We start from the raw sequence: 23,863 nt of genomic DNA, 5'->3' as shown, positions 1-23,863 counted from the left end.
AGTGAAAGCTCAGGTTGCTCCAGAGAGAAAACCAATGTGAAACGGTAGCCCCCAACCGTTCGAGCATGAGACTCTACAAAATGGCAACAGCCTTGGACTGAAACAGTACAGCCAAAGATGTTTCACATGTGGGCAACGTAAAAAAAAATTCCCAGAAGAGCTGGCTGACCTCAAGGACATATTAAAAACCTAAAGCATTTCTTCAGAGGAAAATGTTTGACATACCTGTCACCACCATGTCAAAAAGAACTTTGAGTTTATAAAAGGCCCCTCAACACACTTTGAGCTGAAACTGTGGTTCTTTGCACTGAACTGTGCGATTCAGAAAAAAGAAATTGATTAAATAAAGTCCAGTCTGACTTCTGCAGATGTGTGAAGCTTGGGAAATGGTCACCTTTTAAAAGAAGCATCAATGCAGACGATGCTGAAAGTAAATATTGTAAGAGGACTGCAGTTTGACCAAAACAGACCCCTTGGACCAGAGCCATGGCTGATAATAAACAGCTTTTGTGATTCCATCGTCCATGTGTCTAGAAAATGAGGAAACTGCTGGGAGAGACACCTTCCTGTGTTCTTCCCTCATCTCTCAGAGACTATATACAGCACAAAGAACAGTCAATACATGTGGTGTACAGTAGAAAGCTTGTTGTGATGTACCTGAGGATACACAGCAAGGGAGGACCACAGAGGTCCAACGATCCAAAGAGGACCAGGGGCTACATTCATTACTGCGCTGAAGGACAGGGCACAAGAGAGGTCACACCTATTTCTTCCTCTCACCTGTCCGGTTAGCTTAAAGATGCAGAAATCCCATCAATGGGCTAGAACCTTTCCTTAATTCAGTTGAATTGAACACTGGCAACATCATCTCAACAAATCTACTTTGCTCACCATTAGGATCAGGCCCTGTGGCAAGTCTGAATTGAATTTGCTTAGTTAACTGTTGCTGGTACTTCTTTAATGAGGCCAGCTTATTTTGGTACAAAACAGGACCAACATAACTCAGTATTTATATTGTATTTGATGTCCCAAGGCCAAGCGAAATGGCTGTGCCTTCTTCAGTAAAGCTAGTTTTATCATTTGCTTTGCATGCTGAACTTCCTACTACCTATGTGAGTGATTTGAATTCAAAATGTATCTAGTTGATAAAATCACATCATGATAACATTCTGTTGAGTTGTTGTGTGTCAGTTATAACATATTTATATGTCTAGTTCTACTGTATATTAATATTTCTAATTCTGTATTAGAATTGTACTTAGAAAGGAGTAGTACTACTTTTTCTTGAATATTATTTCACATGTGATTTTAGTTATTGTAGACACAGCTTACAATAGGAGGAGGGGAGGAACGGAGCAGAAGAGGGATGAAGGAGGAGAGGAGGAACAGAGCAGATGGGGGATGAAGGAAGAATGGAGTGCAGGATGGCATTAGTGGAGGAACGGAGGTGAAGCCGGGTCTACAGTGCGAAAGAAGAGTGAATCTCTCCTCCGCGGCCTGGAGCAGCACTGCCCAGCCACACTCGCTTGCTCGCTCAGCAAAAAGATTTTTTTAATAATTACATGAGCCGCAGAAGATAAAAACAGAAACAAACATTAGGCCGGCTCATATTGTGGTTGTGCTTCAGCTGAATGGGGCTACACAACACTGTCATTAACTCTGCACAACACAAGACAACAATGGGTGGACAACCCGTCAAGCAAAGTCAAAAGAAAATGTATAATTCTTTGATCAGTAGTTTTATTCACATTTTCTGTGATATGGTCTGTGATCTATGTTTAAAATATTTAATTAAACACATTAGACCTGAGTTTTGTATTGCATTTCCGCATCTGTAAAATAAAATAGAACCTAGTCACTAAAGGCTTTGCACAAATGTCTTTGAACTCCTAAGCCATTTCCTCGCTAAACAATTAGACCAATTGAAAAAAGAATCATTTCCTGCCTTATTTACTGAATTTGCTTAACTCAACAGCATGTTAATCTATTTACTCTCATGGAGACATTCATCTAAAAACACTGGATAATATATTGGAATAAAATAGGGATCCCACTCTGATAACAGAACAACTATAAATAAAAAAATCAATTAAATTGGGTCATGACACCAGCTTGAGACACAAGTAAATTTATATGTTAACAAAGATACACCCCTATACTCAGAGAAGACCAATCGTAACAAAGCACATATCATTCTTCCAGAACAGCACTCTGATGCTCACAGAAGTGTAAGTATCTGTACAAAATAGTACTGAAGAGTGTGTAGTTTGTAACTTTATATTTGTCGTTTATATTTTTGCTGCTGGTTATTACTTTATTACCATGCGGGTATCTTTAGTTCTCATATCCGTAGTTCTGTAGTCCCGGTCTATGAAGGAGGAAACACTCTCATGGAACTAATTGCTTCTCTTCTTGCTTCACTTTCTTCTCTACCACGATCAATCCTTGTGCCTGTGTGCCCTTCTATCCTGTCTTGGAGTCTGCTCGTCTGTGTCTCACCCACCATTAAGGCTGAATTAATGATTTAACTGCAAGTGGTTTAGTCCTAGTAAAAAAAAATAGTTTAATTGTTTGGCCACCTGGATAAAATTCAAATTCACCGAGCTTCATTGGCATGACCGAAGCATGACTTTTTTTGCAAAAGCAGTAACAGTTGGCAAGACATCTGCAAAAAATAATATTATTTGAGAGGCTCGCTCTCTCTTCCTCAGACTGTGAAAGGAGCTCACATACCGGGCTGTAGCTCGATTGGTTTCCCTCCCCTACTGGGAGTGGTAGCTGTTGTGATTTAGCAGCTGTGGGAATTCTGGGATTAGATTTGTTCTTTCCAGAAGAATGTTTGTCTGATCCCTGAGTGTTTCTTACAGTGCAGCAGAAAGAGCATCTCTAGCTCTGCTTCTCCCCGCTGGCAGTGGGAGCACAGACTGCCCTCTCTGGGCAGCCAGGCCTGCCTGTGTGGCCCAGTTTCTCTGACCAAGCTGTGACCACCACTTAGTCAGGGTCTGTTTTGCCTGGCTGTCTCTCACCCTGGTGAGATATTATAAATTCATTATTACAAATACTAAGGCACATAATAAATTAACCACAGGGAAATATCAGATGGCACAGAAGCTCCTATCTCTTATGAGAAAGTGTTGTATTTTTAGGGACCAGTAGCATTCCTGTTTGTGTTCCGTTTGTGTGTCCCAGTAATATTACAGCAGATTAAGGATGTTTTTACAGACCTCTGTGTGCAGGGCTGTGTTGGTGTGTTTGTTCCATTTTAATAACCCTGATCTGTGATGGGATCCTGCACATTTAAACATTTGGATTCCCCCTGACATCTAACAGCATCACAGAATAGGACCGGATGCTGCTCTTGCCAATACTCACAACACTGCTAAGCCTCTGGCACATCCCAAGGTCTCTGTTCATTCTACAGTCTAGAACCCAGTGCCATCAACTCATTCCTTAATGTGGAGCAAATTATAACTGGAAAATATTTCAAGAAATCCTGACCTAAAATTTATTTTAGTTAATGCCAAGTTCTCTCATGATCCAGCAGCTCCTGCACACTTATTTTTAAGCTCTGCTTAACCACCTCAAAATAAAGAATTGGGCCATATGGTCACTCGAAACCACTCCCAAAAGATGGTGGCACCCAGCTGCAAGCCTTCATTGCATTTCTTCTGCACTTCAGTTTCCCCCTGAAGACAAAGCATAAAGCTCCAGAGCCTTTGTCTACACATACCACCTGCAAGTCCCATGGTATCAGGATCAGGCAGTGATGATCGAATGGAGCACAAAGACCTTTGCACAGCAGAATTCTTCTAGGACTGACTGCAGCAGAGAATCACAGGGGACATTCCTGAGCTATCACAGATATGAGACAATGGCATGTGTGTGTTTATATAACACTTTGTCACCCCAAAGGATCCTGAAAAGATTTGCATATAGGAGGAGGCCCACCTCATCTACCACTGAAGTGCAGCCCCACCTGGGAGACACACAGTGGCCATTCTACACCAGCAGCCCCACCTGGGAGACACACAGTGGCCATTCTGCACCAGCAGCCTCACTGCACAGTGATCAGGTAGAGAAGAAAAACTGCTTCACCAAGTGAATTAAGGAGACGATTAAATAGGCACGATTGTACAGTATGGGATTTAGACATAACAATGGGGTTAACACTGCTGCCGAATCAAAAAGTGCCATGGCATCTTTAACTAGTAGTCAGGGTGTCTCATCAGAACAGTATCTCCTACAGTACAGGGGCACTGGTCACCATACTGGGGCACTGGTTTGGAAATCCTAGTCCAGGGGAAAGAGCGTCACCTACTGGTCCACCAGCACCACTTACAGCAGCAGCCTGTTTTTTCCTTGGAGGTCTCCCATGCCTATCCTGGTGGAGCTGCGAAGAGGTAACTCCACTTGCTCAAACGGCATTAACAGCCGACGGTGCATGAAAACGCCCTTTGTTAGTGTAGGGTCAGCAGATGATCCCCTGCATCCTGCCCAGCTCAAGGCACTTCTGTGCCTGCTGGACTCACCACATCCAAACACGCCACCTCTGGCTCAGCAGGCGGCCCTGTTCAGATGTCTGCGCAGCAGAGGCGGAGAGCCATGCAGCGGAGCGCAGCTTCTCCTGCAGCACCCCTCCAGGGGGAGAGTGACCTGGCCTGCTTCTCACGTTAGTCCACCCGTCCCAGCAAACACACCACAGTGTGAATTTGATCACATCTGTTATAGGAACAGTTGTTTCCTAGCAGAAAATATTATGCAGCATTACATAAAAAACATGTCAAGAAATTGAAACTTGAAAAAACAACCAAAACCAGAAAAAAAAACCCAATTACAGATTTAACATGCAAAGCAAGGGACTGTGTGTCACCAGTAACTGTTCTGTAATTTCACTGAGTGAGGCACCATCCTGAGACCGATCGATGGCATTAGCTGTTGTCAGGGAGCTAGTTTAGTTTGGCACAGGCATTATAAAACACTGTCTTAGGTTTATTAGAGCAAAAGTGTTTTTAGCGCCTGTTTTCCTAGACAAAGCAGAAAGTACAGAAAGGTCATTTCTAAAAGCCCAGCAGCTGAGCACATTGGCTGGGTTTTGTCAAACATTAAAAAAGGACTTCCCAGCACTAACACAAATAGAAACAGAAGTAAAGTGACTCCACTAAAATTCCCAAATAAGGAACTGTTTAAGTTACACCGTATTACACAATCAACTAAAAAAAAACATTGTGGAATGTAGTTGTAACTGAGCACTTCTTAAAAAAATAAACACGGAAAGGAAATTTTAGACAAGTGTATCCCGAGGACATGAAACACTCCCAGCAATGAGCAGGAGGCTAAGAGGTAAAAGTTCAGGTGTTTGAAATCAGCACGTAGCCAAGAGCTACATCACACAGCTCTCTCTCACATGTCATTAGCATGATGACATGTGGGACTGCTGCTTGAGAGAGACTCGCAAAAACATTCTTCATTAAAATCTTTACTATGGTGCTGTTTTCAGATATGTCTTATAATGTTTAAGCAGATCCACTGGCAGTTGAGGCACCGAAACAATCATGTTTATCAGCTGGGTTGTTCACGAAGCCTCATTTTATTTCATTAATGATCTCCTGTTGAAGCAGAACAGCATGAATCTGAAACCTGCTACTAGGACAGTACCGTCTTCATGTGCCTAATCTGTAGTTGCTCTTGGGATCAAGTCATGTTAGTGTAGTAGTAACTCCACACATTGCAGTGCAATTAAAGAATCCAAGGCACTGCATCTTCTGTGGCAGGGAGCTCCCATTTAATCCTCCTGTTCCTTCTGCAGTGAACTGAAAACCTGCCTCACACATCCCTCTGTGTGAATTTCTGAAGGTCATTAAAACAAAACCTGGGAAGAGAGTCTGAGCAGAACTGAAAAGGCCTTTATAACAGGAAGTTAACTAGCACTTCAGAGCACTTAACCTCCTTCCCCTTACAGGCCTAGAGCAGCAACAAACAAGAAGCATGCTGGGAGTCTCATCATGACCAAATTACTGTTATTGCTACCAGATTATTTATTTCACAACTCCATAAATGCTGGATTTCCAGATATTGCATACAGCCCATTATTGTGTCCTGAGGCTACCTGTACATTTTCCTCACAGTAATGAAATGCAGGATTATTAATTTTTTTATCTCTTCAGCAAAACAAAAATCTGAGATGTTATCTGCAGCCAAATATCAGGCCTTACACCATCTGTCATCTGGCTTAGATTCAGTGAGCACACTCCTACAGTTTTACTTCTAATTGTGTTTAATGCAGCACTAATTATTTCAATGGGGAATAATTTTGTACAGTCAAAGTTGACTCATTTTATAAAGTGGAAGCTCTTCAGCTACAAATTGGCAGGTCTCATCCTTCATTTCTCCTAAGCGTTGTGCCAAAGGGGAATAAGTATATGGTTGCTTTGTGACCAAATGTCATGTGTTGGGCAGAAACATTGATCCTGGCTATTAATCACTCTGCAAGCCCTCCCAGTAATCAAAGGGCACAGCTGCAATGATATATGACCAATGTCAGAGCAGAAAGCCCTTTACAAGACTGCATGCCTGCCAGCTGATGGCCAGTATGTTCTACAGCACACACAATAGCTAGCCCAAAGTGCCCGGGCCAATTAATCATCACCTCTAAGTGTTCAGACTATCATTAAACACCTTTATTGACTGAATCGTCTAAGGATTCACACACCCTAATTACTCAGGTCTAAAAGCTAAGAACTCATCTCCTCTCTCTGTCTGAATCTCTCTTGTTCTTACCTGGATGCAATATGTACTTTTTTTGGTTTTGTTCCATTTCTTGCATGTTTAAGATCTGTGGGACCTCTCCTTCTCTCTCAGGAAAAAAAAAAACTAGCTGACCCAGCTGTGAACTCCAAGCCAACAGCTAATTGGATGGAGAAAGACTGATCTCGGTGTCTCTTCAGATCACTTGAGCTGGGCCGAAGCTGGATTGGTTAAAAACAATTATGTCAATAACTTTTCATGATGAAAGCTTTTATCTCATAAGTGCTTCAGTAAAATTAGATTAAATAAAAATAGTACCTTCGAGATACATTTTGCACAGTGACCCCCACATACTTTGGCCCACCCTTTTTCTCCTTATTTTTATTTGCTGCTGCAGACATTAATAAAAAAACAAGTCCAAAATATGCTATTGGATGAGGCCATTAAAAGAACCAGCTGAAGCAAAGTGCCTTTCATGAATATTAAATTACTGTAGTTCAAAATAAAGTTTTGTGTCCACATTATGGCACAGATTTCCAAGAACATGTCACTAGGAATATCTCAGCACCTAACTTCCTGAACTGTTCCATTACCCTGCAATGACCAGAGCACAAAATGAACTTCCGAGACACAGCACAGCTCCCAGTAGCTGGGAACATGCTGGTTTGGACACCGTGAGTAAACGGCAGGACATAAAACCTCCACACATCCCTTTAACACTCCACAGAATTGAGATAAGATGCTCTACAGAGCATTTAATGCTGCACAGAATGTGGACTGATATGACTCAACACACCAGCCCATGGCTATTTTAAGGGGCAATTCTGGCCTTTGTGTACACAGCAGATCTTAATGCTCAACTGCTCCTCAGAGAAATAATGACAAAATGGGTCCATCATAAATGTTGCAGAATGAGTTTTTAAGCCGGCTGAGAAGAACTATAGTTTATATTAGAAATAAATGATATGGGAATCCTGGGAGCTCTCATTTTTAAATGTCCCAAGGACAAAATACGGATACTTGGGCTCCAAAAGAAATGGTAAAAAATGTCACCTCTGATAAAAACTGAAGAAAGGACAGATACAAAAGGAGACCTTTTGGCCCATCTAGCCCATTTGGCTGTTAGTAACTAACTGATCCAGCTGCTTCCTGGGGGAAGTCAGGGGATTCAGCTTTAACACCACAGCTGGGCAGCTTGTTCCACACCCCCACAGCCCTTGGAGTAAAGACGAGCCTCCTGCTTTAGGTTTTAAAAGCTCTTCCACGTAGTTTCCACCTGTGCCCTCTAGTTCAAGGTCTGTCTGACAGCAAAGTGACGATACTGCACTGAGAATTTTTCACGTTGAATTATGTTCTGTGAGATCTGAGGGGATTTCACATGTCTTGGCTACACGACACTTCCTAGAAAGACACACACCGATACAAACATATGCATATGTTTATATAACCTTTCTGCTTCCTGGATCGTTAACACCTTCTTTACAATTTCTTGGGGAACACATGTGCACTAAACTCTGTTAAATCACAGAAATCCAACTGCATAACCAGGATGTTACACAATCTGGTGTCCATAACGTTCCCTCTCCACTCAGCTAGTGAAGCTGATTCTCACTCCTCTTCCTGCCCTGTCCTGGTGCACTGGGCCTGAGGCGCCTCACCCAGGTGCAATGCAATGTACAATAATAAACATCTAACTATTATATTTAATAGTAATAATGCTATATTCATAAACTCTCCCTGTCATTAATTTAAGGCTGAGCCACCGATACAGCAGTCCTATCTTCTTGTCATGCAGTAAAATTAAGTTAGACCATAAGAAAAAACAGATTTTGCCTTTCTGCTTCAGAAAGCTGAACTTTGCTCTGGGGGACCCAGTGTGACAATTAAGCCCCCAAGCCCACATGGATCGCCTGAATATGAATACTGCTGCTCATCTTTATGGGCATTAACAGTTTGGCTCCTGCCTATATCAGTTAACTCCATAGGCTGTACACCTCACATTGTGTGTGCTACTCAGATTCTGGTCTCTCTTTGTTACCAAAGCAAACATGGGAGACCCCAGGAGAGCCTGCCAGACATAGGGAGACCCCGGGAGACCCCAGGACACTGTTCTGCTGCTCCAAGAATGTGGACTGATCTCTCTGCCCTTTTTAGATCTGCTAGCATTCTCAATTCCTGCCATAAACCTCTCTGGCATACCCTAGAATTTAAGTCTGTAAAATGTCATTCATTCATTTGTGTCTCTTTTGTCTAATTGTAAATTACCTTGAAATGAGTCTTGGACCCTTGGACAGACAGTGCACGGATTGAGCCCTTTTTATCCTAAAACATGGCCTGCGAGCTTCCTGCAGCCCACTGGAGCGAAGCAGGCAGACAGAGGCGGGGCGGCAGGAGAAGGACCAGCCTGGAGCCACTGAGCTGTGGAACAGACTCCCGAGCTGAGGCAGGAGGCAGCTGGACACATCATGGAACAAACTGTTTCTTTGTCTACATTATTACTGCTGAGCCAAATAAACAATTCAGACCTGCAAATCCTGAAGCTCCATTATGTTGGCGGGAAAAACAGGAAGATGTTGAACCAGGTTGTTCAATTAATTAAATCAGCAGAATCTTTTATTTTAGGTGAGTTGGATATTCTCCTTCCTATTGGCAGGGGCTCTACCAATGTCTTTCCAGGCATACTACTGTCTGTAATTACGCTCTTGTCATTTTGAAATGAGTATGCAAAAGCAAATTTCAGAGAGGACAAGCATGGAAATGTGCATGGGGGCATGATGTTCGTGCTGCAGCAAGCGCGAATCTACATGAATAATTGAACTGGGGCTGAAGGAGGAGCCACGTGGCTATTGATTTTCATACTGTGGCTCCACTCCGATCTGCTCAGTACATGGTGAACCCATCCCCAGGGGCCACTGGTGCACTGAGCCGGAGGCAACTATTGAATAAACAAAACAAGGGAAAAGGAGCAAAGATGAGTGTGTTCATTTTCATACAAATTGAATTCAAGTACTGTTCCTCCACTGCATTAATATATCTGAAACGCAGGATGACCCTGAAGCCTACAGGAATGAATCTTACCACATGTGCATATCGCTTGGGTGGCAACTGCTCTACTAACACAGGACGGCCATGGAGTAATTTCAGTGCATGGCATAGTACTATATGTGGCTTCTATTGTAAGCTTGTGTACTTTTTTATTCGCAGTGAAAAATGCAATGGTGAGCAGCTAAGATAATTCATAATTTCAAACAGTAAATAGAGCACGGGAGGCTTCTGAGCTTGGTGAGTGGTCTACAGATTCTTTCTTTTCTAAAAGGGCTGAATGTGTCTCAGAGTATCTGTGAGGGGACTGGTGCACCACTGTTACGGGGGTCAGGAGCACCGGCCCTGGAGCACAGACATCGTGGAGCCACAGGGGCAGCTCTGAAGATAACAATCCAGCACTCAGATCAGCTTCGCTCGCTCAAGCATGTTGTTCGTACTTAACATGCAGGACTTGTTTTTCAAAAAAGGTGGAAAAATAAGATTGCATGAAGTCATCGGACACAGACCACATTACCAGGGCCTCCTACCAGGCCACCAGGAGAGGACTGGACAGCCACTCAGAGCTCAGGCGTGTCAGCATGGTGGGCCAGTGGGCTTGCTGTACACAGGACATCACTGACCCTCATGGGAGACAATCATCTCCAGCATTAACGGCAACACAGGACTGAAGCTTATTAGGGCATGGGGTGTGTTATGTACTGTAGTTTGGTTTTCAGCAGTTTCATGGTGGGACGTTTTACGGCATTATAAGGAACACAACTGAAAAATGTGGCTGTATTAATAGTCTGAAACCAGGAATGCAGAAAAAACATCACTATTATCAGTGTACTGTTTGCAAGACAACTTTAATAAACTATAGTCAGCCTTCTAAAAACAAATCTCTGGCAGCCAGGAGGAGTGCCATTAACCACCCATTCTCTGAAAGGTCTGTGAAACCCTGAGTGTCAGCAGCTCGAATTTCATTTCATGATGTGCTTGTTCTTAGTTCTAGGTCACAACAAAAAGAAAAACTTGTGCCAATTCAAAACAGCATCCTGTTCAAGAAAATGAGCATAAAACATGCCGTATCAGGCAGTAAAATCGAAAAAAAAAAACATACCAGAAAACAAAAGTATTGAAATGAGGTGTCCGGGATGATGGTCTTGCTCATGTGAGCAGGCTCTAATATTAAAATGTTGACATAACCTTAACTCTTTAAAAGGAACTGGCTGCTCTGCAGGCCAAAGCTCTCTTTTGTCTACGAGCCGGCAATAAAATATCCTCCTGCCATCACAAAAGAGCAACCTTCACAGGCTGTACAAATGCAGCAGGCTGCGTAAATGCAGTTGCTAAGAAGCAAATATGCCTCTTTTTTTTTTTCTAATCAAATAGCGAAACCGTGCAGCTCCGCCGGCTCGGGGCGAGAAGCGAATTCCACCAGCTGCAAACTTAGAAACAATCTTGAATTATTTGTTGCTGACCGCTGGCTGAACCCGGCGCTGATGAGCCCGTCACCGCGAGGCTCTGCGGAGCACATTCCACCAGGCCCCGGCTCCAGCGGCACGCCGCGGCGCAGGCTGCTGCGGATTGATCAGCCGCGGTAATGAGGCTGTTTCTCCTCCACGGATATTTTAAATGAATATAAATATTTTCCTTTCACACCATTTATAACAGGAGGGTCAAAGAACTCCCGTTATCCCCAAAAGCAAAAGAGTACATAGCATTATTCTTTCTTGTGGAAACCAGAATCGAGCCCTACGACTGCCTGGAACAGAGGCTCCGGCTCAGCTTTACCATCAGGAGGGGAAGCGGTAATTTTTAGGATAAAAGGGGGTTTGTGGGGGGCAGGGTGGCGCACACAGCCTGTTACTGGGGGGTTTGTGCTGGGGGCTCCAGCCTCCTCCCACCTTCCTCAGAGAAGCGGGTGGGCTTGGTACAATATTCTGGGGAGGTTGGTGTCCCACCCACGGAGAAGCTGTCAGCCCCCCACAGTGATCTGTGCTTCCTGGGCTCTAGGCTGAGGGTGGATGACAGGTCAGGTAGTTTGTTTTTGAGAAAAACCCTCCTCGCCTAAACAAACGTGGAAGCAGTAAAAGAAAACACGATGCTTACATTAACGGCACACAATCTGCCAACCGAGCTCGGGCCATTAAAGCCGAATCCTTACAGAACCTGAAGTGTTCTCTGCGCACACAAGCTTCCTGCACGGCGACTCGCTGCTGCGACTGTCCGTTTCAGACGACCCCCCTGACGTCACACCCCTGGATGAGATGAAGCAGAACTTCAACATTAAATCTCCCTTTCAGCCAAAGTAGGCTTTTATTTTTCGGGGCAGGGGGCTCTCCATTTGAAGTGCTATTGAGTCTTACAAGACGATCTGCAGTTCCAAGTGTTGATTATCAGACTTAAACAAGGTTAATATAAACAGCTGATAGCACGCCGCAAGGCGATGGCCGTTTCTAAACAAGCCCATTCAGTTTGTCACACGATATGAAGTGAAAGTTGATAATAGCTCCGCGGTCCCAGGCCTTCCGTCGGCTCATGTGATGAATGTGTACTGGACCTCAGCTAAAGTAAACAATACAGTCTGCAAATTCATCACTTAATGGATGCAATTGAATCATTTTCCCTATGACATCTGTGTACATTCTTCTAAATGAACCTCTCCAAAGGTTAGGAAAACTGAAACCGAACTCTCTTTATGGAAGTCGGAGTAATTCATTGCCTAAGTAGCAGCCATTGCTTTAACACGCTGCTCGTCTGCTGTTCCAGAGCTCTGGCCCGGTGCTCCATTAAGCACCCTAAAAACCAGCTTCGCTCTGCGGCGGGTGCGCTAGATGTGTGCCACCATCTAATTACGGTCGAAAGCGGGCGAGACGTGTCTGCTTTTAAAAAAATATATACCAAAGGTTTATACATTTTCTCCAAGGTCAGCATCTACCATGGAAGATGGAAGGAAACAAAGAGCAGGAAGACTCTGAACACACTAGGCCGCCTCATGGAACATTCCAGTTGCCTTGTGTCTGTGATTTATAGCTCAGCTCCTTCACTGCTCTCTTCCATCTGTTAGACAACAGCCAACGTTTAGCATCAGTTTAACTGCTGCACCGCACAAACGAGCAACTGCTCAAGCTTTTACTCTTGAGGAAAAAAAAAACAGAACTGGTTCAGTATCTCTTAGAAGCTGAACTGGTACTTCTTCGTCTCGGTTGTGGAGAATCAAGAGCGGAAGCCTGGAACTCGACGCTTTGCTGACAACGCGACAGGGAACAGCGAGTGAAACACTGCAACCGTGCGCCGTCTTTCCCACCCACTGCCGAGGGACAGATCCCAGAAAACAAGTGAGACAAAAGCACTGGAGCAGCCGAGCACGATCTCTGGTGATGTTTTCCAATAAATCCCAGAACAGCCCCAACACTGATAAAACACAGTTCAAGCCACAGTGAGAACTGCATTCCTACGGTACGCATCCGTAATTTACTGCATATTAGTACCAACTATGTAATCATTTTTTCCAGAGGGAAGTAGACTAAAAATGATTTATAAAACAGAATATTGGTACTATACATTTGTCTCGGTTCTGGCTCACAGGAAAATACTTTAATTTGAAAAATATTCGAATGCCTTAATTTTCACATACAGCACCAGTTTCTTCACTTGTGTAGTGAACTGATGCAGAGCGCTTCGAAATATCAAGCACCACAGCCGTATTCTTGTTCTGCAGGAGATGTCCTGCAAAACACACCTCAGATTGTTTCTTACGTGGCCTTAATAAAGAGATGAAAGCTCAATTTCTTTTTCCTGATAATTACAAAGGCCATTTCATACATAATATTGAGGGGTGTATTTTTTCCACTCACCTTTCAGATCTCTCATAAAAAGGACAATTAAGAGCCATATTTTGTTACTGCAGATTATAACTTTTTTCTGTAAAACAATTAGGATACAACTGAAATACAAAATGAAGAATGAGTGTTAAGTCTTTGATACTGAAACAAAATGCATTGCTATGATAAATACGGTATTTAAATTAGGTAGACTCAAGCAAATTATTAGCCTTCTGAGGTGCACATTTCCAAATTTAATCCATGACTTAATAATCACAATTTTCTAAGTATAAATGTTTATTTTACTTGTTAGGAAGTATTTCCTAAAAAAAGAGGTCCAGCAGCACAACAAAGGCTTCGACACGAGAAACGTCACAAGTGACAAAAGGAGCACAGCAATGAAGACGCTTCCACTGTAAAAAAAACCTACACTTGAAATCATCCCTACATACCTAGCAAACATCCAGGCCCTCTAGAAGAGTGAGATTGGTCACGAGACAGATTTTATTATTCTGCCATAACTACGAATCAAACACACCGCACAAATAGCTGGTAAAAGCAGAGAAAGTGCCAAAGGGACGCTGTCCTGTCCCATTATGATCACCTTTCGAACACACCATGCCCCCTCCCCTTCTGCTGCGCGGACAGAGGCCCGGACACAGGGAGGGCTCAGGCAGGAGCACCTCCAGAGCGCTGGGTGTCAATTACGAGATACCAGACCTGTGTCTGAAGATAACCTCCGCTTTCATCTCTGCCGTATCCAGCACAGGCCAGTGAAGGGGACACCACAAAGGCCCCGTAAAATGGCCTTATCTCCAGCGGTCACTTCTCCGAAGTGTCTGTGCAAACTGATACAGGTTAGAAAAAAAAACCAAACACATTTGAAATCGATGCCCTCTTAAGGCCCCTGAACAGGGAGCAACTCATCGTTTCAGGCAGTAGGCATTAGCGGGCTGACACGATTATAGGATATCCATCCGTTTCCCTTAGCGGCGGCTGCAAGCGCCCCTGCTCACTCAATGAGATTCCATTAATCTGGGGCATCCGCATTCAGAGGGAAAATCAAAACCTCGGCAGGTTCGTTATCAGCTCACAGTAACCCGAGTGTGAACTCTGCCTATTAGCGCTCACCCGCCTCCCGTCTCTCCATCCGTCAGCCGCGTGCCACAGGCAGGGCGCGGGGTGTGTATCGGGGCACACGGCGCCCGGCCAGTCAGGGCCGGCAGGCGCTCGAACCCGGGTGAGCACCCGTTTCACCCCAGCTTGTCCTCCGCTGATTGCTGCCAGCGATCAAGTGGACGCATCACCAAATAGTTCTTGAATTTCATTAGGGGATATAAGTAATGTTTCTTTCCTACTGTACCTAATAAACCATAAAAAGCCAAACACATATGGCTTAAGGGAATAACTAGAAAATTAGGTGGGCTTTGGGGAATTGTGTGAACTTTTGAACCAGATTCACGAAGACAAGGACATATGAGTCGCGTCAACCAAGCACAGAACCAGATAGATGTGGGGTTCGATATCCCCGGGCCCGAAACATTACACTGACATGAAAACAGAAATACCTAAAAATAGAGACTCAAGATTACTGCGCTTCTATCACAACACAACAGAGAAGAGTACGGATCGAAATCGGTTTTGTAATGAATAAAAATCATTTTACTTTTTCGAAATTGAAACAAATCTGTAATTCAAAACGATGTTGAAATATTGTTAATAATTTAGGTTGATGGGCATTTTGTCATGCAAAAATAATGAAAGTTTCTACCGCTGCTGTTAGAACAGCTATTAAATTAACTGCCAAGCTACACAATGTGTTTAAAACAAAGCCCTTCCAAAGAAACATATCCAAAGCATATAAAATGACTGTACTAAGGACTCACTAAAATACCTGTGGTTTATGTTCTTCATCTAGGGATTACCAGTCATAATAAAGACATTTTCAGACCAAGTTTATTACTGTAAATTCAAGCAAGAATGCTTCATGTTGTGAGTTTATTTATTAGCAATACACAGCGAGAACACAATCGATCCCTCTTCGGTCATAATTATCACTCTCCCCTTAATAGGAAGAATTGATGTTTCCGGAGGGATGGAGCCATGCTATGCAAACATGCTGATCATTTAGATAAACTGCTAGAAAACAGGAAAGGCAGAGCTGCTGTTAACACTGTGCTAAACAAAAAATAATTCTGCTGTTTCATTAGGTTCAAACTGCAATTAATTAAACAGAATTTAAGAGGCTCCTGAGTCAGGCTGAACCCCACTGGTGCTTGAATCTGGGTTATGTCGTAAACCAACCACATCCCAGTTTTCTGTGGGGCCTCACCTGGCCCGGCTGAGCTGCTGTGAAGCGGTTTGGCTCAGTTCAGCCAGTGTCTTTCCCATGCCTCCCAGCAGCTCCCCCTGTGGCGACCCTGGGGACTGCACGCTGTGCTCTCAGCAAGACCTGAGCCCTGTCCTCCGACTGGTGCCTGAGCGCTGCTGTCGGAGTAGCGGGCTCACACGGTCCAACAGCCCGCGGGCGTGCTTGTCTCCCAGCATGGAGGCACAAATGGGGGGACAGAGCACCGTGCCGAACAGCTCCACACTGGGTCGTGCAGCTGTGCTACAGCCTGTGTACTCAGCAGCAGGACTGCTGCTACTGCGACCACCAGGCGGTGTAGGACACAAGCAGGAAAGAAGATTACAGACGCGACGCTCTGTACTTCTCAAAATCACAAATGGATCGTAAACTGTCTGGACTGCCCATGATTCAGAAAAAGAAAAGTGCCCGCCTTGTTCGGTACGTGATCAAGCCTTTTACCTGTATATTCACTCTCCATAATGGCATCACAAAACAAACACCGTGTAACCTAAGCAAAGGCCCCGAAACAGAAGCACAAAAAGAGTGCCTTTCATTCCCAGGATCTCCACGAGGAACGGATGGGCTACAGAGCAGGACAAAGAACACAGCAGCGCTGTTCTCAGTGAGCACCACTAGAGAGCGCTCTTCAGTTAGTCCAGGCCACATGGCCTCGGTCGGAGGCTTTCAACCGTTCGCCACGATGCTCCTGCTCCTACTCGTCAGGAACGCTCACTGCGGAGCTGCGGGGTAACGTGCAGCAGACTGAGGTGGTACAGGCCAGTGAAGGCGAGACCACAAAGGTCCCATAACGTGCGCTTATCTCCAGCGGTCACTTCTCTGAGTGCGCAAACTGAAACAGGTTAGCGCCTTTGGGCTGAAAAGAAAAAATAAAACAAGCCCGTATGAACTCAGAGCCAGGATCCACCAGGGATCCTGTAACCAGCACCTACCATCGTAGCAGGATTCCTCGTCTTTGTCAGCTCTCTCAGAGATACTGTCGCTGCCATCGGGTTCTTCATAATTATCAGAGTCCTCTGCATCACCTGTGTTAAACAAAAAACTGTAAGTCTTCTCTGCATTACAGCTTTCATGATCTACTTAAGGCCTGGTTTTTCAAAACACAGAGGGGATTACTTAAAAAGTAAAACTACCTAAAATACACTTAAATAATCCTGCAGTAAAAATTAAAACATTAAAGGCTTGATTCGGATTTGGTAATAAATGAATCTCTGTTTCGTGCAGAAATGTTGCTCATTGTCAAAATAATCTGATGATTTTGAGGATTCACCCAGAGTAACTGCATTCTGACAGATATAACCTGTCTGCTTTGAGGCTTAAATGGCTTCCTACAGCCCTGCTGTTTTGACTATGCAACGTCCGCATTAAACACTGGAAAAGTAAATGCCAACACATGTAGGGAGGCACACAGATTGATGGATTTGGTTTAAACAAATCAAAAGGAGGCAAACTAAGCTCGTCTGTTAGCTTGCTGTTTCAACAGAAGGTAGGGTCAATATTGTGAGACCAAGTCAATGTCAGTATTGAGTAAAAGTTATTTTAAGCCAGGCCGTGCACAGTCAAAATAAATTAGTTTTGCCAGTCCCAATCCAATTTTTTGGATGGATGAGAGTTCATTTCATAAAGACTAACATTATCAATTAATTAGGCAATTAATGTCCATCAAACAAAAGGACCTGAAAAATTAATAATAAATGAGACTAAAAGTAATGACCAGGGGTATGTCCTAATGAAGAGTAGCTATTTCACTAGCAATTATAGGTTGCTTTATTAAAGATAAAGAATTATTGTTATTAATATAAAAATGTGATATTCTAAGACCAGAAGATGAGAAAAAAATACTTTTGTATTCTACTCGAGCACTTGAAAAATGTTATTGCTCAAAAAATGTACAGACTTGTTAGTGTTGAAAATGGATTACAATGTCATTACTTTATACACTTAATAGTTCAAGTGTCATACCAGTACATCAAACTCTATTCGAACATGTTGTGATATATTGAGATGAAGTGAAGATTAAGCCTTTATTGAAAAGTTTAAAACAGTCATCTACCAAGCAGTGTTAAATGCATCAAGAAAGATGAGGTGTGGGTGACAGAGTAGATACAACCCATTATGAGCCTGTTAAATAATTAAGATGAGCCTCGCTTTCCTCTAAGTAAAAATAAATAACCTTAATGAAACATAAACGAGCCCTATTAAAAACAGTAATAGCACTATAGCTGGGTAGGAATCATCTTTTAACCACTTTGATATAAGTACACTACTGAATAGGAATATAAATTGTGAATAAACCTTAAAGGCAAAGGAGATACATTTTTCAAAGTAACGGAAATAATTATTTTTGAATTTCTTTCGCAGCTCTGTTCAGCACAACAGAGAGCCCTTTGTTTCTTAATTATGACTGTCAAATTTAGAGTTAAAAACTGTATGAAAAATGCTTGTCAGGATATGAGTCAGATTTAAGCACTAAAATATCTCAATACTGAGAATTTGCTGAAACAGCTACAAAACTCTGAAGTGAACATTTTAGCTATAGGTATTCACAAGGTACTAACAGTTACAACTTTCAAATCAGATTATTTAGTATTTCAAAAGACAACCACAGAAAATTATTAACAGTTAATAAAAATATTGGTATGCTCATGCATTCCAGGAACAAGATTTTATAATTTCACAATTAAAATGTATTTAATTTATGTAATTAGCAGGAAAATATTGTTGTTTTTTTTACTAAGGAAAACCAACATGCCAAACACAGCAGAAACAAAGCCTTTTTAAGGGAATTAAAATTTGCACACTTTTCTGGAGTGCGGGAAAGTTCATTTGAACAACACAGCTTATTTCAATTGCACTCTGTAGCAAGTTACAAAAGTGGGAAAAAAACTGCTTCTGGTATTAAAACTTTAGTCTAAAAATAACCCAAGAAGAAATAAATACTAGTGTTTTATTTCAGGAAGAGGAAAAAAAATGATTAAATGTTTTATATATTGAAGGAAAATTGGTTGTTCTGCATAACAATAGGCCAGTGAAACATTCAGTCACATGAAAATAATCTTTATTTAATCCACAGACCCAGCCCAGCTACTGCGTGGGAATGGAAGGGCTTGGGAGGAAGGGAAGAGCGTGTGTGCGATCGTGTAAAAGGCAGGAAAATAAAAGAATAATGTGCAAAACCCTTGTGTGGGAGCTGGGAACGCAGGCTCAGCTTTTCACTCCTGTGAAATGTGTCTCACTGTGTCTAACAAATGGAGACCTGGTGCTTGTGTAACAGTCCAGGGAGAGAGAGACAGATCAGGCTGCAGGACATGAGGGGAAACCGGGAGGGAAGACCTGAGTGATCAGCCCAGACAGAATGTCTGAATGTTTTCTCCAGCTTTCACTGGCAGCAGGGCTCTCTGCGTCTCTCTGCATCTCTCTTCGAATAACAACAACATTCGCGCAACTTAAAGAACTGCTGTCAGAATCGACAGTAATCCATGAGCCTCAGGAGTCTTTTAACTGGAAAGAAAACTCGGGGAGAGTTGGAAGAGCCGGGGCCTGATGCTGGCCATACTCACTCAGCGTCAGTGTGCGAGAAAAGCCGAATAACCGAGGTCACAGCCGGAACCTTGTCTTGCTCCCAGGACCCTCTCTACACATCTAGCACACAATGATTGAGGTTTTAAATATCTGACTGCAAGGGAAAATTGGGGACTTATATGGAAAGTCTTGCAAGTGGCGGGTGAGGATACTAAGGCCACCTTCTACTGACGAACAGCCAGTACTTATCTTCCAGCGGTATTTTTCTATTTAATGCAGGCAAGTAATTGGACATTCAACTACACAGGACCCTTCTGTAATTAACTTTAGCGCAGCAGAGTCACTGTGCAGCTTCCGCAGGGCTGGGGGCTGCGGTTTCCTGCTCTCTGTACACCACCCTGTTCTCGCTGGAGCCCTCGTCACATGATAAATAACGCCTGTCCCGATTTTCTTCCTCCGCTTGGACATGCCTGCATGACAACTGTTGCCTCCGACTGCTCATGCTGCCAGGAGCCTCTCAGGGCGCCTGCTGGCTGTGATGCGGGCTGCAGCCTGCACAGCTCGACCCCTGCGCCGCTGCCTCGCACACAGGCCTGCGCTGACCCCGGGCCGCGACCCTCGAACCCACAGCCCCAGACTGCGGTCATGAACCAGACATCGCACTTTTATTTACATGATTTCGCCGATCCTAGAGCAACAGAAATGATAGTTCAGAATACTGAATCTTCTTCTGCACTTAAATAAAAAATACCATTATTAACATAATGCAGGTATATTGTGACCGCCCACTGCAAAACTCTATAATAAAATCCTGCAATGTACTCTATACATATACCAAGAAAAAAACAGCGAAAAGTATTGAATTTGTTTCATACGACTTTTAACAAAGCATCCCAGAACAGTCCAGAAATACACTGAATTATTTTCATGTGGTGCAAGAATTATGGACTGATTTCATTTATTATTGTTTGCAAACAAACTAATAAAGTAAATGCTTACTGTATTTATGTTTCTTATGCAATTCGGCGTTTGTTTTTTACATTTTTTTAAATAAATGGTAAATTACTAATCAGTATAAAATATGTGGGTCATGCAGATAAATCCTTCTGCAGAGTTGGTCACGGATATATTAGTAAACAGACTTTCATCTCTTCCGGAATAAACCCCAAAGTGCGCCCACTGCCAAACCCAATAAATAACAGGCCGCGGCTCCTGCTGGCTCCCCGTTCCTCCACTAGAGGGCGACAACACCACCAGGTCTGAGGCTCTGCGCAGTGGGGGATGGGTGAGCTACCGCACTGTGCCATCATTAAACAGGCTGTACTTACGTTTTTCTTGAAAATCTTGAGGATAACTGCAGAAAACAATAAAACACAATTAGCACAAAATAAATGCAAAAGATTTTTTGCCTTCATGGTAGCATTTTACGTCTTTTCAGGCAGGTCATCAAATATCTTACCAAGACATTCCTGGTGGAGGAAACCAATTATAGCTTAAACAAAACGAAATCACACCTCACCTCATTGTGGTGTTTTTCACACAGAATTCATACACAGCTGGTGTTACTCTTTCCTTATCTTTAAATGCAAATTAATTCAAAGCTCATTTTGCAGTATTAGATCAAATACATTTCAATGGGATTTACTGTATTTACAAATCCAGACCAAATAGCTCACACAGATATGTTGGTGAATTAGATAGTTCGGCAAAAATTAATATTTTCATGAAGGTGTCAAAACTGTTGTTTAAAAGCTGGCGTTTTCGTCAGTCAGCACACAGATTACACATGTAAGTATATATAGTATATTAGTTTGTGGTACAGCATTTCTGAAGTTCCTCCAGGCTTTAAATAAACTTTTCTTTTCAGGGTTGTGGAATTGGGGAACAAGCTACCAGGTCAGGGTGTTGAAGCCAATACCCTGACTTCTTTCAAGAACCAGCTGGCTGAGACCCTGCATCAATCAGCTAGAACACATGGCTGAAGGGCTCCTCCTCTCGCTTGTAACTGACCCTGCTGTTTCAGCTCTCACCAACAAGCCTTTATCCTCATTTAAGAGTGAGTGGTTAATCTGGAAGAGAAGAAGCTCTTCCTGGCTTAATCATTCTAAAACGTAGCACCCATGACCAGTGTTGATGATCATTTTAAACTGAACCAATTAGGGCGAGTGTCATTAAGCAACTAAGACTACATTACGCCCTCCAGGTGATGAAGGTAAACGATACAGCAGTATCAGAGGGTACATCAGAGGTAGCACAGGGCATTTAAACAAGGGTGAAGGAGAAAGTTTTATTTTACCTTGATTTCACCTCTTTAATTCTCTTGATGAATGCATCCTTCTTCTCTTTTGCCTTCTTACTTAAATTCTCCCCCTTGAGCACGTCAGAGAGAAAGGTCTCCAAGTCTAGCAGACAACAGGATATTTGTTAGCCAAACGAACAAGCCTAGTCTTTTTACCTCTTTGAAGAACGTTGTGTTTGATAAGAGCCATATTCTGACCTGAAAACACATCAAACAAAGCAAAATTGTATTTTCCTTTTAACGAGCAGAATTCTTCAACATGAACTACTGTATTCCGAAGGAAACTGGAAACTCTGCACACTGGCTGTGAATTATATCAGATGTCAGATCACACACGAGTCTAGAGTCCTCGTCTGAAGGCAAACACAAGCGCAGAGGAGAGAAACTGATAACCAGAGTTAACATTACACTCCAGTAAATTCGTTTATTATTCTTTTTAAAGAAGCGTATGTAAACGAATTACACAAACCGCAGATACAGCCTAAGGTTTTTCTTGCAGAGAATATATGACCAAACTAATTTGTGTTTAATTGCCAGTTAAGCGGACCTCAAATACGACAACAAGAGTGAGTTCCTCAATCGTTTTAGGCCCCAGCTGTCAATTCCAGACACCACTCACACCTGCATCTTTCACACCGCTTTGAGACCAAGGTACAGGAGCGCACACGGATTGAGAGCTTCAGCCTGGTACTGTAGGAAAACATAACACCTGAGGTCACACGCATACGAAAACAGCTTTCGCTCTTTTTTTCCTCGGTCGTCGCTCATGTTACTTCCTCTCTTTTGATCTTTTTAAAAGAAACCAAATAGCCAAACGTGACAAAAAAAAACACGAAAGCGAAAAAAAAAATCAACATACACAGAAAAAAATAACGCAATATTAAAAACAAACAAATATATAACCTGAAATAAGTGTCTTTAAATCTTCTGGTATGGGCTGCATAGTCGTTTCTGTCTTTGTTCCTGACAGAAGTTATTAACAAGGAAGTTCTGTAGCTAGTAAGTAATGAGGAAGTGAAGAAAGCATTTCTCTCGCACAGCCTACCGGCTGCCTGCCGTACATGCGGACCCCCAGCGCCGAGCCCACTTCCTCATTCTCCATCAGGGGACGGGGACCGGGCTCTGATTGGACAGGCCTCCCGGTCCTCTCTTCTCATTGGACAGGCGCCGCGGTTTCCATGGCGCTGGAGCTTCAAGCCTCAGACCCGCGAAGGCAGGGGCAGCGTGGTGTCTTGTGTTTGTTGACAGTGCAGAAGCAGCGATCTGTAAGAACTGAAACCGGCGACGAAAAAAATAATAACGCCTACGTAGCGTAGCAAGGAGTGCGCCTTTTTCGCAAATGAAAATCCCTATAAAACGCCAGCGCAAAATAAATTTTAAGTAAAATCCCACTGCCCTTCAATGCACAATGCAAAAAGATTAACACCAGCTTAGAGTACGTCCTTTAGCTACAACGACGTGTCTGTTTTCCTAGTGGTATTACGCAATTACAAACAAGACTGCAGAGGCAATATTATTATCCCGGCTATACAGACTCAACGGGGGACGCAGCCATCACATGTAATTAAGTAAATCCTCTCAGTACCAGTCAGAAAACGGGACATTGTGGGCGAATGTCCACACAGGGACTGTCCCAACTCAGCTAGGGCGATGCGCTGTAGGTCAGAGGTCAGCTGCAAGGCATCCCCGCAAGGCTCAGGTGGGTTAAAACCGGCGACTCTGCCTGACTGTGCTGCTCCCCCTGGCTGCCCAGGAGTCGTGCGGTTACCTCCTGTGAGCTGCAGGGGTCAGTAATCACCAAGTGAGTGCGAGGACTCTGCTGCCCTAGCTCCCCGCTCACCACATTTCTCCACATTAGGAACAATAACCACTTAACCGCAATCCGCCAACATTAAATCATCGTCCTTCGCGGAGCATTTTAATGGTGGTTTTCAGCATCTCCTCTCGGCCATTGTTCCCATCAATACGGGCCGGCAGGGAAACAGATGGCTCTCCCCTCACATAAAGGCACTGCGCAGCGTGCTGATCTCTCTTAGCTTGATCGTTCGCTCTGTACATCTCATGCAATTTCCCATGAAA

At 43.3% G+C, this 23,863-nt stretch overlaps 1 protein-coding gene across 2 annotated transcripts in view; it reads right to left on the bottom strand.

The window, feature by feature from the left end:
• skap2 (src kinase associated phosphoprotein 2) overlaps positions 1-22,848 on the bottom strand; it is a 66,597-nt gene extending 43,749 nt beyond the window's left edge. For both annotated transcript variants that reach the window (XM_088600328.1, XM_088600327.1), the window contains exons 1-4: positions 22,688-22,848; positions 21,782-21,887; positions 20,814-20,839; positions 16,896-16,988 (exon numbers count right to left, since the gene is read on the bottom strand). In XM_088600328.1, the coding sequence (XP_088456454.1) occupies positions 16,896-16,988; positions 20,814-20,839; positions 21,782-21,887; positions 22,688-22,727 (265 nt within the window). In that variant the 5' untranslated portion in view covers positions 22,728-22,848. The remainder of the gene's footprint in view (positions 1-16,895; positions 16,989-20,813; positions 20,840-21,781; positions 21,888-22,687) is intronic.
• Between the last annotated feature and the right edge of the window lie 1,015 nt (positions 22,849-23,863).

This window comes from Lepisosteus platostomus, chromosome 12 (genome assembly GCF_059453375.1).
Source record: "Lepisosteus platostomus isolate fLepPlt1 chromosome 12, fLepPlt1.hap1, whole genome shotgun sequence".
In the NCBI taxonomy this organism is placed as follows: Eukaryota; Metazoa; Chordata; class Actinopteri; order Semionotiformes; family Lepisosteidae; genus Lepisosteus; species Lepisosteus platostomus.
This window is presented reverse-complemented; position numbering and strand designations above follow the sequence as displayed.